This window comes from Callospermophilus lateralis, chromosome 19 (genome assembly GCF_048772815.1).
Source record: "Callospermophilus lateralis isolate mCalLat2 chromosome 19, mCalLat2.hap1, whole genome shotgun sequence".
NCBI lineage: Eukaryota > Metazoa > Chordata > Mammalia > Rodentia > Sciuridae > Callospermophilus > Callospermophilus lateralis.
In genome coordinates, this window is record NC_135323.1 from 37,043,346 (window position 1) to 37,062,582 (window position 19,237).

The following is a 19,237-nucleotide window of genomic DNA, read 5'->3' on the forward strand; positions in this document are numbered from 1 at the left end:
AACCCCAGCACCAGGGCCGTGACACAACAGCAGCACCTCCCCGGGGGCTAGTGCCCTCCTTGGTGATCAGCCCTTTATTGCCCAGCATCACACGCAGAGCTCTGAAGGGAGAGCTTCCCTGGGGCTGGAGCCAGGTCCTGAATGCACGGCCACCTCTTCCCTGAACTTCTCAAATTCCAGGGGCTCGTTTTGTCTTCAGGCCATCCTCCCCTCAGCTAACCAGGCTCAGGATTTTTGTCTGTATCTCCCTGTCCTCAGGCCCTCCATTCCTCCTGTTCTACCCTCACGTTAAGTGTGAGAAGATAACAGCAATTAGGGCCCGTCCAGGTCTAATCCATCACCTGCGGCAGTGTTTAAGGGACCTCTCGATGGGGTGTGACGCTGGGTGCTGCCTGATGGTCTCAGCCCTCCCCTTTAGGTCTTTGTCCTGCTCCTCATCACTGCTGGCAGCTCTTCTCCTTAATTACCGTGTTCTCAGGACTGGGTTAGTTTGGTGGCTCTGGCATGAGTGAGGTTGTGTCAATACTCTAATGATTCCTCACCAAGTGCTGAGTCCTTTTTCTTCATCTTGACTTTGATTTTTCTTCGTCTTGACCCTCTCTGTTAGGTGCCCTGCCTTGTGTAGCCCCATGGGGAACTTCCTCCTAGGAGCATATTTACCTGACTCCTGGCCACAGGGCCTGGGAAGGGTGGTGGACTTGTGTACTGGGTAGTCGCCCCTGGCCTGCAGGTCCTATGTCCATGGAGAAGCCATGGACCTGGGTGCCATGAAATATGAGAACTTAATTCATGTTGTTTCTACGGCCTGTCAAAGCAGTGCTTCTGCCCTTGGATTTTTGTGGGTAGAAATCTGTTAGGTGAGAATAGTATATCAGCATGGTTTTTAAAAAAATCAGTACCTTCTTGAAGTGTGATTTACAGATAGTGAAAAACAGAAGCCTCACTGTTCTCCATGAGTCTGTACCTGGTGTCACATGTACAGCATGGCCAGCACCTAAGAAACTAGGCTGCTAGAGCCTCCACATGTGAATGAGACCCCTGTTGGAACCTTCTCCACCACAGGGTTCCACCTGTTCCTGAACGTAATAGGCAGGTATGGTACCAGAAAAAGAGGGATAGCCTCCAATATGCCCACCACAACATAGGTGACCCTTGAACACAAACAGAGGAAGCTTGTCTCCATTGGGGCAGGGCCTATGGTGACACGTGTCTTCGTGTGTCAGAGTGGTGTTCATGGTGCGAAGGACCCTATTTGTACAGCCATTCTCTTGCTAATTGACCTGTGGACTGTGTCTGGATTTTGACCTCCTGAATGAGGGTAGTAAGTGTGTTTGTGCAGGTCACTTGAGGACTCATGTGCTTGCCCCTTGCCCTCAGACCTGGGAACCCAGTCGTGTGGTGAGCTTTGTGAGGCTGCATGTTTCCACCAGCAGCCTGGGAATTCCAGCTGTTCCCTGTGCCCACCAGCCTTGCTTTTGGCAGCAGGAGGCATGAGATGTGTTGTGCCTGGCTTTACTCGTGACTTCTAGTGGTGGTGTGTGCAGCACCTGTCCCTGTGCTCCTGGACCATTTAGGTAACTGTCCAGGGATCTTTTAGTTACGTTTTTTCCTATCTGTAATCTTTGCCTATTATTCTGTCTTTTTTAAAATTAATTTTTAGAGGAGCCTTTAATAGCCTAAGGAGGTTAGGCCTTTGTCAGAAAATATGACTTCCCAACTTGACATTTTCCCTGTTTGGTTACAGTTTTCTTCCAGATGCCAGCTTTTGATTCTTGGGTAGTCAGATACAGAAGCTGTTTCTTTTAGTGTTTCTGTTGGTTTTGTTTTTGTATGAATGTAGAAAGACTTTCTCTTTCCTAGATCATTAAAATTTCCTTTTATATTTCCCCCTTTTATGATTTCATCTTTCATGTCTAAAATCATTGATCCACCAAGACTGTCTTTTGATATAAGCTGTGTTGCATTATTTTCTGCTGCTGTAACAAAAATTTCTGAGCCTGGAAGTTTCATAAACCGCAGAAATCCATTTCTCACAGTTCTGGAGTTTGGACATCCAAGTCCAAGTCTCAGGCTCTGGCAGACTCAGTGTCTGGTGAGCCACCTCCTGTCTGTGTCCTCCCCTGGGGTCTCAGAACAGGTGTGGGTGAGGCTCCTTCACTTCTGTTTCTTGATTCCCTGAGGCGACAGATGAAGGACTGTTCCTCAGGAATGTACTTTGGTGGAGGTGACCCACCACTTGCCATTCCTCTCCCATCAACCCCTTGTTCACAGGGGGATGATCAAAGCACTTCACTTGGGGCAGGAGGCAGAATCAGTGATATGACATACACCTAAGAGGTAAGGACTAAGAGGTATCCTGAGAGTGCAGCTGGTGGTAGTGACAGTGAGGATCTGTTGTCTGGTAATCAGGCGTGATTCTTACAGGGATCCAGAATAACAATCCCTTTGCCTGATGATAGGGGAACACTGTCCCTGTCTCTTGGCCTTGTTTTTGTTGCCTCTTTTCCTCTGGAGTGGCCTTAGGCTTCCAGAGCTGTCTGGACCACAGGAGGCAGGAGGAGCAGCCATTCCAAGGCCTGAGGTAAATTCTAAGTATCTTCTACAACAGCTAGTGAATTGCCATTGAGTGACGAAGATGAGCAGCAATGGAAGTCATACAGTGGCTCAGGAAATGTGTTTTCTTGTTGTGTGTTTGCTGAGCTGCATTTTCTGCTTCTAATCTGTGCTCAGCAGATGGGCCTGGCAGGGCATCAGCTCAACAGCAGCCGCCCATCTCTGCTCTTATGCTGCTCTCCTGCCATTTCTGAGGTGGGCGTGTGGGAGGCCCAGTGTGCACCAGCTAAGGTGGAGCTGGCAGGCAGATCCCTGGCCCTCCCAGTAAATTCAGGTCACCTGGGCCTCTTCCTTGCTGACACTGGGACATGGTAAAAACCTTGAACACCTGTGGTGGTCTCTTTGGTTGGTCAGGGCTGTCCCTTGCAGCCAGCCTCTCTGTCTGAAGGTCATGGACCATCAGAAAATGAAATAGGTATGCACAGTCACAGAGACCTTGATTTTCCTGCATTCCATTCAGAAACTTCTAAAACTTTCTGGATTTTTGACCAGTTTCTCCAAATACTGTTGAATACCTGCAACTGTCCCCACCCTTGTCAATTCTATTACCACGAAACATCTTTTAGCTGCACAGATGATGTGCTGCTCATTAATCTACAGTGAGAACTAGAATTCTTCCATGAGGTCATTGTCCTTTATGTGGCCTTTCCCCTGGATGGGTTCATGGGAAGTCCATATCTAGTCTCTAAAGCTGATCAGGTGTTTTCCCTGGTCACTTCCTCCCATGACAACTTCCTGTTCCATACCCCTCCCTGGGGGTTGGGCTCTGCCTGTGGCCTATGCTGGGCAGTGGGTGAATGGCCAGTGTGATTCAGGAGCTTTGGTTAAAGTTTGCTGCTGTGTAGAAATTGCCCTTATACCTTCGTTGCCTTTTCTTTAGTCCTGTGGGGTTGTGCCTCCATCTTGCCTGTGAATGTCCCATCTCGGCTAGGGGCTGCCTCTGTTTGGCTGTGCTGTCCCTTTTTCTCACCTAGGGTGGGATGTTTATCACTGGCACTGGGCTGGGACCTGCTTTCTTACAGCCTCTGAGCAATGCCTCTGCCAGGGAGCATCTCCCCGCCCAGAGCCTGCCTTCCTGCCTTCCAGACTCACTGTTTCCTGTCTGACCTTTGCTCTTGGTTCTCAGATAGAATGGCCAACCTGTGTCACTAAAGGCACTGTGAATTTCCTCAGGCCAGAGATGTCCTATTTCACTGGGCCCCCTGGAATACCCCATAACCAGGCCATAAGAAGGTTCCCAGTGGCCACTTGAGACTTGTCAACAAAAATTTCCAAGAGGCTGGGAGAGGGCTCCTAAGTGTCAGGGAACATATCTGCTTTGTCATCAAGAGCTTTTCTGGGAAGAGTTTGAGAAGCAGATGTTGGCCTCTCAGTGTCCATCTTGCTTGCCACTAGTAAGTGGTGGGGCTGGGCTTGGACTCACTGTGTGCTGGGGTTTGCAGCATCTGGAGCTGTTCCTCTTCAGCCCTCGCCCCAGGAAATGTGCTGTGTTTGGCTCTCTTGGCGTGTTTAAAGTCTCCAGATGCCTGTGCCACCTCAGGCCTCCTCTGCTGCCCCACCCGCAGAGCGCCTCTACTCCTCGCTGCATGCGCTCACGGGAGTTTGCCTGGCACCTCTCATGTTGTATACGCAGAGAAGTGCTGCGGCAGTTCCGACAAGCACTAACCCTGCCTTTTAAAGGTCACTTCTGTCTCAGTCAGTTCTTAAAGTTCAAGAGGAAATAAACTGCTTAGAGCTGGCATTTCTCAAGCCAAGTGTCAACTCTCCAAGCCCGAGCCCGGGGTGAGAGGAAGTGAGATTAATAAATGAGTGGCCTTGTTGACATAGCCATCGGTCAGCAGATGCCTCCTTCTGCTTCCAGCTCTCACTAAAAATAGTGGAAGAGAAACTAAGAATTCTGAAAATCTTATTTTCTCCTTTTGTTTTTATTTTCCAGTGTGGGGAACGCTTTGGGGATTTTTTTTATTAGTTATTGACAGCATTGACTCTGTTAGCCCTGGTCACCCACAATGTCCCCCACACAGAGAGATGGCTCTCTGTGCCGTGCATATGTGATTGACAGGGGCTGGGGACACTCCTCACCTTAGGAGAGACTGCAGAGGCCCTGGGAAGGTGCCTCACCCACCAGGGTATTGATGTTCGGGCTTTGGGTCCAGCACAGTGAAATCAATGGGAGAATAAACAGGCAGAATGGGCTTTGTTAATCAGCCTCCGCCAGGCGGCCGGAAGGATTATGATGGAGCACAGGTGCCGATCGAATCTGGTCGAGTGCAGACAGGCCATCCCGCTCTGCTGGCCAGCGGGTGCTATTGATCGTGCGAGTGCTGGGAACCTCGGCATCAGAGCCACTAATTGGGCTGTTGGGTGATTCCAAAGAGAGAGATGTTGCTGAGATTATTCTGTCTCATCTCTTAACTGCTTGTCCGATTTGACTCACAATCTCAATTAAGCATTGGGCCCTAACTTCTCAGAGTTCTTCTCGGCCTGGTCCTGCAGTGTGACATGCCATTTTTTCACTTGTCATGTGGACTGTTGTCCCCAGACATGGAGATTTTGGCCTAGCTCTGTGCCAGCATGCTCTGGGCAACCTCCTGGGTGGTGGCTGCAATTGCTGCCTTTACAGGAACCCCAGACGAGCTCTCCGGGGGCCCCTCCCGCCTTCCTGTATTCCACACGCACATGCTTAGATCTCATACTCACCATGCTATGTTCTGATCATCCCTCCTCCTCCGTGTTCCCACATACGTTAGTCAGCTCTCTGTTACTGTAATGAAATACCTAAGGCAACTAACTTAGAAAAGGTTTATTTTGATTACCTTCTGGAGGTTCCAGATCAAAATCAGGTGGCACCATGGGTTTGGGCCTCTGGCAAGGATGGCACATCATGGCAGGAGCTCGTGGCAAAGCAAACCTAAGTCATAAGCCAGAAAGCAGGGAGCGACTGAGAGCCCTGAGTCCCACAGTCCCCTTTGTGGGTGCACTCTAGCTGACTGAAGGACTCAGTTTTTTGGAGCAGAACTGCCACCTCCTCCCACAAGTGCTGAGCCCCCCTACCTGGGACCTCTTAAGGTCCCATCACTACCCAAGGACCAAGCTACAAACTCATGAGCTCTTGGGAGACGCAGATCATATTTGGATCTGGTGAGGGTCATTGCTTCTCCACCTCCATACACACCTCTGTTTCCTTGGGTCTTCAATCCTGGGGCTGTCACATGTGTGATCCCTTGGGCTGTACTGGCTTCCAAGTCTTGTGTGGCAGCCAGAGCAGCACACAGAGGAGGTTCAGGGATGCTTTCCTGTTGAGTGAGAGGAGGAGGAGAGGAAGGGGTCCTCAGCTGGGTTGGCAAGGGAGCTGCCCTCTGCCATTCTGTGCATGGGGTGGCCCTGGCCCAGTGCAGGATTTCCCTGTGTGTTTTCCCCAGCTACAGGGGCAGCTCTGTTCTTTCTACATTCCATGCCCTGCCACAGGTATTTCTTCTATGTAGGACTTGTCAGGAGGAGACAGCTTGGCCAACACAGAGACACTTTGAGAGTTTGAGAAGCATTGAGAGTGGAGTTGATGACAGATGATTAGAGCTTTGTTTCTTTGAAGGCCTGTTTTGGGGAATTTGATGAATTTTTATTAAACTCATAGTCTGATGAAGAAGGGACAAGGAGTCCTGTCCAGAGACCCTGACTCTAGCTGGCCACTGCTGTCCATGTGCCCCTTGTCTGTTGAGACCCAGAGCTCCCTATCTGGACCCTCCCTGAACTTGGCCATTGCTGCTATTCTTTTCTCTCCTTTGCCGTGTCCCCAACCCTTGCCCAGGTCCTGGTCTCTCTTAAATGGTCACAGCAGCTCTTTCTTCTTTCTCCTGAGTTTGTGTCCAGGGTGGGAGATGGAGTCTGGATCTCAGAAGGCTGGGGGGCTGGGGAGGGAGTGAGATAGCTGAGGATTAATGAGCCAGGGTGCCCTGTGCCAAGGCTCAGGTCATGTCCCAGCTGTGCCTCCAGGTGCAGGGTCCCTGGGAAGTATCATACCCCTGTGTGTTTGTGGCCTTAGCTGGAGCATGAGGTAGAAATCCCTCCATCCCAGGCAGGGGCTCAGTACCTCTGCTTCATCAAACACACCTTCTTGGAGAGAGACTGAGAAAGGGGTTTCTAAGTGTTTTCCTGAGCTGCTTCTCTGTGTCCTTTGATGGAGTCCTATTTGCAAGAAAGCAGTGATGTATGTATAAGTGAGTTACTAGGCGAGAGGGGGCAGTGGGTTATAGATTAGCAAGGTTTTTTTCTTTTTTTTTTTTGTTGGAATTCATGAATTTGTGGGGTCTGTGGCTGGGCCAGGCTGGCAGGAGTGTCTTGTTCTGGGAGCTGCTCTTGTGCCGGGGTGCTGGCAGTGTTGGGATGGCCCGCAGTAAGGTGGAGCTCATGTCTTTATTTCGGTCGCTCTGCTGGTAACTCTACGTCTTTGGTGTGGTCCACAGATTGGTAGCCTTTCTCTGTAAAGGGCAAGATGGTGAATATTTTTTTTTTTTTAGGTCACACAGTCTTCCACAGGAAATCAGCCACATATAATATGTCAGCAGTGGGCATGGCTATGTTCTGATAAAACTTTATTTACAAAAAATAAGCAGAGGGCTGTTTGCTGACTTCTGGTGTGTGATAGAGCATAGATGATCTTCTTCCAGCCTCACTCTGCTGCCTGGTGACTCTTTGACTGTCCATGTCTTCCTTTTCTGCATTCCCTAAGAGAAAGTCATGTGCTCAGAACCTTGTCCACAGGCACATCAAGGCTGAGATGCTACACGTGAGAGCTCTCCTTCTCCTCTGCCTCCAGAAGTTGGAGCTGGGTGGCTCCAGGACATCTGCCATGTGTGCCTGCATCAGCCATCACCTCAGATCGTCTTAAGTATCTATCTACATCATTTTTTATTTTTCTTCCAAAATTTGGGCAGGAGGATACATGGTAGTTGCTCAGTAAAGACTTGAGCCACTTATTAGCAACCTAGGGGCTAAGCTTACTGTCCTGCTCCTGCCCAATGCCCTGGCTTTGGAGGCAGCCCCACCAATGGGATTACAGGTTGGTTCCCAATCAACTAAATTGGGTTATGCATTATGTTTGGGATTGAATTGAAATTGCAAGGGGCAATTTTGCTTCTCACATTTCAAGGTCAGATGAGAGTATTTACTGGGTGGCCTCTGTTTATCTGGGAATGCAAATTGAATTTGGTGATTCGAATTGATGAGATGTTAGGAACAGAGCACTCATCAGAGGCATCATTGGGAGCAGTGACCGGGAGGCCAGACTATAGCTTCGGAGCCTGCTCCCTCGGCCGTGCAGTTGATTGGTAATTATTTCAGTCTTTGCTTTTCTCATTCTCTGGTTTTGTTTCCGCTGTTTGGATTTTTATTTTTATTTTTTTCAGAGAAATGTGTAATGACACTTGGAGGCATTTAAGATTGGAATTAGATGGCGTAAATAAAGACAGCTGCGTGCCAGGCTGAGCCTAGGCATCGAGGGCGCCGGGGGAAGCTTGCTGCTCTGAGTCTGCGCTTGGGCATACGGTGTTAGGAGGTGGGGCAGGACTGCGTCTGCTCCCTTCTGTGTCTCTGGTTCCTTCTCCCCACTCGTTTCAAAGGCAACCTTGTCATAGTCTGTGGGCTTTGGCCACATGGGAGTGCCCATGTGTGTAGACAGTGCTCTGGACATGACTCCTGTCTGTGGCCCTGGCCAGGTTTGCTTCTCATCTGGGCTGCTCAGGTGCTTATGGACACCACACAAGATTATATGTGCAGTGGCATCCTGTAACCTTGAGGGCTTTGCCCAGGGGTGAGGGCAGCATACTTGTGCAGGAGAACCCTGCTGACCACCTCTGCTGCCACCCTTGGTCCTGCACAGATTTAGAAAAGGGGGTTGGGATGTGCATCTCCACCAGCTCATTACAAAGGAGCCACCCGACATACTGGACACAGATAGATTTACCCATCCCATTAAGGTGTGTGAAGAGACCCAGTGCTTGCTGGGAACTTACCTGCTTTCTACTTTCCCTGTGTGACTTATTAAGTGTGGTGTAGCCAGCTGGACTGGGTTGAGATCAGTGACTCTGAGTGTCAGTGAGAAGGCCGGAGGTTGGAGAAGTCTGTCAGTGTGCGGAGCCTCCTTAGGCAGATGCTATGAGGCTTTGTATGCATTCACTGGGCCCCTTGCTCCAGTGGAATCTCAGGGCCATGTCTCCTTGCTTCTCTCCAGAAGCAGCTGTTGATTTCCTTCTCAAAAGTATCTGAGACGTGAGCCCCTGCATTGGCCACGCTGCCTCTGTGGAACTGATTCCATGGCTGACCTGACCTACTCACAAGAAAGAATATGTATGCCCTCCCCCCCCCCCACCTTCTGCCGTGGCCGGGAAGGGGTTTAGGAGCTTGGCAGCAGTACAGTGCTGCCTTTGCCCTCTGGAAACCTTTGCCTGGTCTGTGCTCCATCTCAAATTTTACCACCTTTGTCTTTGCCCCTTTCAAGCTCCAGCGGTAGACAGGGGTTCTGGGGGCTCATCTGCTGTATTGCTCCTTCCAGCCCCTGTAAACATGGCTGCTTGCATTTCCTGAAATGTAAACTCAGCATGCTCTCAAGCATGTGCATGTGGTATGGGAGGTTGTCCTGGCAGACAGTGCTCTCTGTCAGAATTGGAGGATTCCTCCAGGCCCAGACCAGGTGCATCCAGTGGACAGTCTTCCTCAGCCCCTGCCAGCCTCCTAGGCCTGCCTGCTGTCCTCTGCCCCAAGAACCCTGTGCAGAATGCTTCCTGCTTTCCTACTGTGCCCTCACCTGGAGCCACCCGACATACTCCTGCTGCTATTCCCCAAATGGGCTGTAAATTCCATAACACCTGCTGTCTGCACCGTTCTCTTGAAGCCCCGGAACTCTGTCCTTGGCATGTCCATGAGCAGCCTAGTATTCGGTGAGGTGCTACAGGCTTCATTCCATGATTCCACTTCTTAGAGTTGGCCTGTCGTCAGTATGAACTGAAACAACAGGGATTTGTTGAAGAGCCACTCTGCACGGCACTTGGACGTGGAGTAGGGATCTGAACAGTTGCCACCTCTGCCCTCTTGGCATGCAGGAGGGCAGGAAGGCATTAAGCACATAAATGTGTGTTAATGTGGCAAGTCATGACATGGGGGAAAGAACAGGGGCCATGAGATCAAATAGTAAAGGTGACTTAAACTAGGTGGTAGGCAGGAAGGTGCTTGTCTGATGGGGGCATCAGGTGAGAGAGTTCTCTAGGATGCATGCACAGCCACCCAAAGCCTGAGGTGACAGGCGTGAATGTGTGGATAGGGAGTGTGGCCATGGTGCCTGGGAAGCAGCTGGGGGAGGCTGGCTTACCTGACCTGGTGCTCCTGCAGTGTGTGAGCAGGAGTCATGGAGCTCCAGGGACGAGACTGTGCTGAGTTTACATTTCAGGGTCGATTTGGTGGCTAGGAGGATGAGTGGGGTCCATGAGGGCAGATATGGCAGCCAGGAGGCCATGGAGTAGTCACACCTGAGCCTGGAATGGAGCTTGGCTCCGAATGTTCTCTGGAGGCTTCACTGTACCCTGGATGTGGGGGAAGGGAAGCTCAGGGAGGCTTCTTGGTGCTGCCTGGTGGGGCTTGGTGAGTGTCGATCCCTTCACAGGGATGGGAAGATTCGAGGACAAGCAGGCCCTGGGGGGTCCTCTCCCCAGCACATGGACTGGGTGATATTTCCCTAAGTGGGAGCCTGGAGTCCTTGCTTTGGGCCCTGCTCTTCCTTAGATACCAAGCCCATTTCTACTTCCTTCTGGCTATCTGGGCTTTGTGCTGGCCTGGGTAGGAATTCCTGTCTAGAGAGCACTGTTCAGACATTTATCCTTCGCTTTCTCTCTACTGTAATTGCCTCTTTCAAAGGCACTGATCTGGACATGCTCTGGATGGGCTTTGTCCTTCCTTGGACTGTGGTCCATAGAAATCTCTGGTCTCCCTGCTGTCTGCTGCCAAAAGGAGGGTGCCATGACTCTGGGTCAGTTGTCTGTGGATTGCCTTAACAGTGAGGACAGGGCAGGACTGTGGGGAGTGCAGCCCTGCTTTCCTGACTGCCCTGAGACCTCTTGCTGGGCACACTTGGGCCACTGGCTCCTACTGCCCATAGTACTTATGAGCTCCTCTGTGCTGGGTGCTGTGACCTATTTTTTATTGACAATAACTTGGAAACTAAAACTTCTTTTGGAGGCAGCTGGAGAAAGGGAGCTCCTTACTTCATCTCCAGGCTAGTGCCCACCTGGAAAGGGTATGATCAGCTTCTTCCTCCTATTTTGCAGAATGTTTAGTCTCCTGTCCATGTATTACTTGTTTTTCAGGCTACTCCAGCCAGAAATAAAGCCCAGGTTCACCTGGAAATCTTAAGTAAGTCTTCTGAAATCTGGTCATCATTGATTCTCTTTGGGGCCCCGCCCTAGTGCTTGGCTAGCCACAGTGGTCTCTTTGTTGGGAGAAATTCTCACCAAGTAGTCTTTTCACCTTGGAGGGCTCTGAGTGTGAGATTTCTCGCCCCTTGTAACCGAGCTGCTGTCTCCCGTTGCTTTTGCCTGTTCCCGCAGACCACCTGGAGCAGGCATTCCCGACACCGCAGGCAGTCCTCTCTGCTCTTATCTGTGTTCACTGTTCCTTTGCCCTTTCCTCAGTTGTTGGGGGGATCCCCTAGCACCCTTTTCTCACTTCACTGAGACTAGGCTTATTTGTCTTTGCCCCTTTCAAGCTCCATTGGCAGACAGTGGTTCTGGGGTCTCGTCTGCTGCCTCAGAGCATCATGGTGCCCCATCCCATTGGACTGCTGATCATCTCACTGTCTATTAGACTCTGACATCCTCTTATCTGTCAGTGCCCATCTTGATGGAGTGTGCAGCTGTCTTCTGGGCCCAGGATGGGGGCCTGGCACACACTCCAGGTTTAGTTCATTGGTGGGACCAGCCGGCCCTCACCCTGTCTTCCAATTCCTAATCCTGCCTATGATTCTTCCCAGCTTGATTCTTCTACTCACTAGACAAGCAGAGTTCTAGAATTTCTTTCAGCTCCTGGAGATTTCCTGATGTGCTGGGAGGGAGCCATGTCATAGTGCCCTGCTCCTCCTCTGCACAGTGGGGACTGTGTAGGTAACAGCGCAACAGATCCAGCCCAGAGGCCTGGCTCTGGGGTAGGTCAGCACCCTTGCATGGCCTGGGAGATTGGGGCATTTTATCTCTGAGGTAGGCATATGGCATGGCACCAGTTGGTGACTTGTGCTGACTCTGGCTGTTGCCATCACTGCCGTGGTGCTCCAGGACTTGGTCATCCACAGAGTACTGAGAGGCTGTGGAGGGCAAGCAGTTGCTGTTTCCTGTTGGGGACACAGTGGCCTGACCCAGGTGACTCAGTCATGTGGGTCTGCATTTACTCATTTGCAAAAAGGAGAATGCCAAAAATCACTTGTGTTACTGTTTTTTTCTTTTTTGTTTGTTTGTTGTTTTTATATTTGTGGTGCTGGGGAGTGAATGCAGGGACTCAAGCATGCTAAGCAAGCAGTCTACCATTGAACTCCATCCACAGTCCTCTTGGTGGGCATTTTTTCTCCTAATTTAAGTGTTAGTAGTCTTTTCCATATTTTTTATTGGTACATTATTGTCCATAATAGTAGGACTGTTAGTGGATTTTGATCTGTGTCCATGACTAAGAATAAAGGTGTTTTTAAGGACTTTGCAACAGTTTGAATTAAATTTTATCAATATTTTCCTGCAGAGTTTTATGCAAAAGAGCAATTACTGAAAACAATGTACCCATGCAATTATATTTGTAACTTAACCAATTGGAGACCACCCACAGATTGGCACACGCTGTCAGGGAAATGTTTGAGCAGCCATCAGAAAGCTTCCTGTGTCAGCTCTTGTCCAGGTGTTACAGATGAGAAGGTGATTGTAATGAATTCAGGTCCCCATCGCAAAAGTACCAGAGTCTGGGACTCAAACAATAAACATTCCTTTCTCTCATTTTTGGAGCTGAAAAGTCCTTGGCCCCTGCAGATCACTGGTGCCTGGCGAGCGCTGTCATCCTGGTTCAGTGTTTCTCACTGTGTTCTCACAGCGAGAGAGTGGAGATGGGGAGGCAGGGGACTTCTTATAGGAACACTCATTCCAGCATGAGGATTCTTCCCTTGTGACCTAGTTGTCCAGGGCTACACCTCCAAACACTGTCATGTTGGGATTTAGATTCAAAATACGAATTTGGGGACACAGATAAATTCAGTCCATTATAGGGGTGGTGCTTAGCTCAGAGTTCTTGTTTTGGCTTTGGGACTGGTTGTGGCTACTGAGGCACCTTTGTGCCTCTGGGTTTGCACACCAGGCAATGAAGAGTGACCGAGCAGCCCCTCACTCATCCCAAGCATGCAGAATGCACTGTACCGCCTGCCCTGCTCCTTTTCAGAGGCAGTCCCTTGTGGTGGCCATGTTTTCTAGGAATCTCAGTGTCTGTTTGCACACATGTCCTTTCTTTGCCCTGTTAGTGCTTGGGCTGCCGGGCTGGAGCTGTGAGAAGACAGACAGCAGAGCTGGTGACATGCTGGGCCAAGCAAGGGAAGAAGTGCAGCCAGCAGTCCTTGGAGAAGGTTGTGAAAATGTCTCCTGCCACTCTGGAGTCTCTTGTGTCCTTTCCTTGTTCCTTCAAGTGAATATTCTTAGCCTGAGTTTCTGATGAAGACTTCATAAAAGTGGACTGCAGTGACCTGCCACTTACAAAGATGGCTTCTCAAAAGCATGGACTGTTTCTCTCACTAGATGCCGCCTCAAAAAGGCATCGATCGATAAACATGCCCAGCTTCTCCTTGAAGCACCAAGAGCTTTGTTTTGAACTCCCAAAGGCTCATGGAAATACTGCTGACCTTAGAGTTCAGCTTGGCATGGAGCTAGAAGTTTAATTTTTTATGAGCTCCCTCTTCTTTCCTTAGAAGAAAGGCTGAGCGTGAACAGAGGGAGCTTCCCAATGGGGATGGACCCGAAGCCTGGGAACTGGTGTGGGTTAGTGCTGTGGGATTTGGTCACCCAGTTGCTTCTGAGCCAGGGAGGCCCTCAGAGAGCCTGTGGGACAGAACGGAAAGGTCCTGTTCTGATCCAGGGTTACTGTCCCACCCACCTGCATCCTTGGGTTCAGTACCACTTTGAGAAACTTGCTTGGGAGCCTTTGGGCTCTGTGTGTGTGTTGAGGAGGGGCCAACCTCCCTCTTTTCACCATATTTTAGTCCTTCTCATTGTCTTGGGCCTTCAGGCGAAATTGTCCCTTCACTGCCCACAGTACTCTGCCTCTTCCTGCTTCGACAGGACCAGCCCCTAGAACACGTGAACAACACTCTTCCACACTGTTTTCTGTTTTATAAGCAAGAGCCGGTCTCTTCTTGCCTATGCCCTCTACTGAACTAGTTTTGGCTCACCTCTGTGGCCTAACAAAGGCCCCAAAAGGGCTGTCCCTGCTTTCTGACTTTGCTACCTTTCATCCTCTTGAGTCTTTGTGTAGGCCCCTACCTGTCTGCCCTATGTCTCCCTTCTGATCCTCACTTACCTCCTGTTGGGCTGTGAGTCCTGCAGGAGCTCCTACTTCTGCAGCGCTGCTGCTGGGCTGGAACGCTTCCTGATGTGAATACCACCTCCTGCCTGCCCTTCTCCTGCCACCCACACGTGGTGCCCTTCCTTCCTTTGCCTCTGTGCCTTCAGTACCTTCCAGTATGCCTCCTGATGTGAGAACACAGCACTCATTTTTTCTATCTTCACCGCTGCCAGTTGCAAAGTCCCCTCTCAGTTAAGAGTCCCCTCTCTGTGTTCCATCTTGCAGTGCTGGGACCTGCAGCCCTCTGCAACTGTCTGATTGGTGCCTCGTCAGCCCATAGTGGGTACTAGAGAGACATGGCCAGACTGGAGGAGGAGTAGGGGGAGGGGGGAGGCGGAGGGGGCCGGGGCCCTGCCCTTGGGTTGTCCTGCCTGTGGCCACCTTCCTCTCCTTCAGACACTTCCTTATCACCACACAGCAGCTGTATCCAGTCTTCAGTTTTTCCAGAGCTCAGTAGCAGCAGCCTTTGCAAGCTTGGCCCTCTTCAGAGGCCTGGGCCCAGACCCTGCAGGGCTTCCACCTGGCTCAGACACCATCAATGCTCTATACCACCGAGCCCTCTTCTGAGGTTTCCAGATTTTAATTATTTCAGTCTTTCCCTTTTGTCATGAAGTCCAAGGAATCATAGCTGTCCAGTTGTTGCCTCCCACAGTCTTTGGATTGTTCCTTTTGCCCTCTATCACTCAGTTTATGTCTGGTTAACTGTACATTGCATTAGTAAACTCTCTGTGCATGTGATCCATGTGGGTGGAGTCCATGAGGCAGGCCCTTGGATGTTCAATACCTCTTGTTTTTCTAGTGCTCCTGACCCCCAGAGAGGTTCTGCAGAGTAACCATCATATCTCTCATATCTCTCCCCACAGATATGATGATGTTGTGCTTCTAGTGTGTAGGACGTGGGGTTTGTCACTCTCTTTGCAAGCCTACACTAACCCCCTTGTGCTAAGGACAGCTTCTCAGAGTGTTTTCTTACCCCTCAACCCTATCCAGTGTTGTACTGTGCCCTGTCACCTTACAGATGCATCGCCACATTCCTTCCTCTGTGTATATAACTCTTCAAACAGCAGATCGAATGCTACCATTCTTCTAATTAAATTACCCACTTTGGAACAGTGATTTAAGGTGCTTGTGAACCTCCCCACCTGAATTCAATGATTCAAGAGTCGATTTCACAGTTCTTGATTATTAAATTGGTCTATGAATAGTTTTAAATTGAACTGGAACTCAAAATAGCCTCTTAATATATCTGTTTCCAGTGAATAATTGCACTTGTTTTATTCTGTGGCTTTGGTTATGGAACACCTAGAGGTGCAGGTGGCAGTGGCTGACTCTGCATTTGGAGTAGAGATCAGTGCCAGGCTTTCTGAGTGGGCTTATTGAATGAAATGCCAGCATCTTGATTCTGAGCCGTGGTTCCAGCTTCCATGGTCTTGCAGGCCTCTGGTTGGCTTGTCCCAGGCAACCTAGACCAGTGTTCCCTGCCACACTCAATGGGACTAAGGCCGCTACTAGATCCCTTAGAAAGTTCCATAAATCTTTGATTCACATTCACTTTCAAGTTATATTTCTGCTGCTTAAAGAATTTTACTAAATTATAATTTAGAAAATCCAGTAAGTGCTCATTCATGTGAAAGAGAAAAAATTTGCAGTAGAGACCACCTCTAAAGAAATCGTTATCTACTGCCCTTGTGAGTTAAGGTTTCCTTGAAATCATGTAATCAAAGCAAATAGAAATAATTGGATGCCAAGGATAATCTCAGACTGCAGATGTCCTTCATGGCCCATCCCCAAATTTCAAAATTTCAAAGTGGCCCCATCATTCTTATTGTCACCTCTCATAAATGTTATGAATGTTACCTTATATGAGAACCCTGTCATCCTGTTCATGTTTTATTTTCAAGGATTGGTTAGGATTTTCTTTGGGAAGAGATCTTTGCCAGTGAAGGAGATAAACCCTGCTCCCTCTTCACATGCTAATGTGCCCTCCTGGTGCACTGGCCCCGCCTCACTCACTCCCTTAATCATGACTATTGCTTGTCCCTCCCTAGTGGATCTTAGGAACCCTTAATCATTGGCTGGAGTTCCCTGGTGCTGACAGCATTCACCAGGGTCCTGAGCCGGCCTCTGAAGGACCAGCCAGCTTCATGCCTGGGCTGGGGGAGTTGATGGCATTGAGAGATCAGGGGTCATGGCTCTCCCAAGCACACTTTGGGAGGTTGGCCTCTGCTTGGAGAGCTCCTGCCTTCTCTGGTCTGAAGAGATGTGTTGCCAGAGGATGGACCAGAAGGCCATCTGGAGGTGGTATGATGCTGGGGAGACACGAGGGGACAGAGGCTGTGGGGATGCAAAGGGAAGGGGGATGTTGAAGTTGGAGACAGGCAGGAAACATCAGCTGGCCACCCAGAGGCAGGGAGAGGGCTCAGCCTGCTGCACCCTGGGGTCTCTCCCACACTATAGGCCCAGTGTGTGGCCGTGAGGGTTTTGATGGGCAGAAAGTCTTAGGGACTGTGCAGCCCCCTCCATGCTGCACATCTGCGCCAACTGTGATTCACATGGGAAGTGCTTGTGCTGGCAATTTAGCTCATTCAGAAGTCCCGTCCTGAAGCGCTGCGTGGCTGACAATTTTTCCCATTGTGTGTGGAGTTGAGCTTCCCTCCCCCTCCTGCCGTGTGCTGGGATCACCCTGGGCGTCTATTTGAAATCCAGAAACTCCTGAAAGGCGTTAAGTAGCTATTCAGGAGTGAGGAAATGACAGCGAGGCGGCTGCACGTGCAGCTCTATTTTAGGGCATCCTGGTGGGGCTCGCTGTGGGGACTCATCCCAGGGCCCTGGGGTGGTCACATCAGGCCTTATCACTCCCCTTTTGTCTTCCTTGCACAGTGCCCGGGGACTGGAGAAGGCCCAGCAGCAGCTCCAGGAGGAGGTCCGGCAAGTCAGTAGCCAGCTGCTAGAGGAGAGGAAGAAGCGGGAGACCCATGAGGCACTAGCCCGGAGGCTCCAGAAGCGTGTTCTGTTGCTGACCAAGGTATAGTTCCACTGAAGTGCGGCCAGGCCTGCCCCACCACTTGCACACCTGTCCTTTTCTCTCTGGCACCACACCTTTGTGCAGGCTTTTGCGTGGCTGCTGCCAGTGGTCTATGCCCTCATGTCTCGAATAGCATAGCATGCCACAGGCCGTGGGCAGCACAAACCTTCTGCCAAAGAGGTTGCATCTTGGCAGCTTGATCAGGCAATTTGGTTAGGCTGTGTGCTCTTACCCCGAATTGTCAGGAAAGTCCTTGGAGTGCCAGGGTCTCCTCAATCCTGTATTTCCAGGGGGTCTTGCTTTTTGCAGTCTCTCTCTAGCAACCCGTGTCTCCTGGCCTGGTGCCACACCCTGGTGGAGCCTTTTGTGTAATCGCTGGTCTTTTGCAGGGCCTTGACTGGGGTCAGCATCCTTGAGACCCAGTGGGCAAGGCAGCCTTCCCGTCCTTCACTGTCTATAAGTGTAGAGGAAACTGAAGTGGGCTTTGGTCTTGGGTGTAGAATGAGGCTGGTCCCCTGTTTCCAGCTGTGCAGGATGGTTCACACTTGTTTTCCCCGCTCAGTGGTTCTGTCTGGCTCCCGTGCCTTTTCTAATTGTTCTTGCCTGAGGGGTTCCAACATCTGGCGTGTTAAGCCAATGTTACTCAGGCACAAATGATTTTTGGTGAGTATTATTTAATAAAACATTGCCATGGACATTGAAATTTCAAAAGGCAAGGATGAAAAAGGCCAAATCTGTCCCCAAGCACACTCTGTGTAAGGGTGGGGAATCAGATTGCTGGACAGAGACTCCCCACCTGTCCACACTGCTGTCAGGTGGGCAGAGGGAGCTGTGTTGGCCCCCCACTCTGCCCCAGGAAAGGGATGTGCCCAGGAAGTACCAGAAGCCGTGCCTGAACAGTGTTTGCCAGCTCTTGATCATGTCTGGTGATCCAGATAAAGCCAGGTTCTTTATCTCTGGAACCTCCTGCTTATGAAGCTTTCAGAAAACGAGTCATATTTCAGCTGCTACATGCTGCTGTTCCCTGGCCGCCTCTGCTTGCTTCTTGGCAGCACCTAGATATCTGTGCAAAGAAGACCTCATGTTTGTCTTGGCATCATGCAGGGCTTCCCAGGACTTGAGTGGAGGCCAGACCCTCTCTTCAGCTCCAGGGGCTAACTTGGGAGCCCTGGCCTTGCAGGTGGATCCCAGGGAGGTGAGTTCCCAAAGTGTCTTCATAGGTAGCTCAAACCAAGACCTTGCTCCTTGAGAGAAGGCACTCAGATCTTGGGTAGCCATTCTGCAGCCTCCCAGGGCAAGGCTTTGGGCCTTAGTCACCCTCCCTTCTTTTCAAACGTTCAACATTTGTCCACTGGTGTCAGTATGAGGTGCCTGGGATGTGACTACATGGCCAACCGGCCTCACAGTGGGAATGAGGCAGCAGTGATAATGCTCACTGGCACCCGCCCCTTCCTGCTAGTTTCCTGAAAACACTGCTGCGAGGACGCGGAGGAGTTACCTGGTGTGAAGTTAACATGCAGATCTGAGGGATCTACTGTTCATGAGAGCATGTGTAGACCAGGGGAGAGGAAGGAGGTTCATCATCTAAAAGCTGCTGCTGGGATCAGCATACAGATATGTGGAGGCAGGCCAAGATGAACACCTGGTCCAGCAGCCGTGGGAGTGGGCTCCCTCAGTCCCTGCAACAGGGGGTGCATAGCATGGGCTGCCCAGGCAGTGCTGGCTATTGAGGGGCTTTGGGCCCTCAGAGTGGGATGGGGGAGCCAGGCTGTGTGGTTGTTTGGTGGGCACCTTGACCAGGCAACCTTCCTGTGGCATGGGGAGTGGGATCTCAGGTCTGGGAGCCTGGCTTTTCCCTGGGATCTCAAAACCACTTCTCAGTCTCTCTGGGTCTCAGTTTCCCCTCTCTGAAGGATGGCCCCAGGGCCCTTGGAATGTGACCATAGTGAGTGGGTGCGTAGCTTACCCATTCTC

At 50.6% G+C, this 19,237-nt stretch overlaps 1 protein-coding gene across 2 annotated transcripts in view; it reads left to right on the forward strand.

Moving 5' to 3' along the window:
- The window catches only part of Mad1l1 (mitotic arrest deficient 1 like 1), a 356,486-nt gene that overhangs the window by 125,223 nt on the left and 212,026 nt on the right, over positions 1–19,237 (forward strand). For both annotated transcript variants that reach the window (XM_076840079.1, XM_076840080.1), the window contains exon 11: positions 17,119–17,263. In XM_076840079.1, coding sequence (XP_076696194.1) covers positions 17,119–17,263 — 145 coding nt within the window. The remainder of the gene's footprint in view (positions 1–17,118; positions 17,264–19,237) is intronic.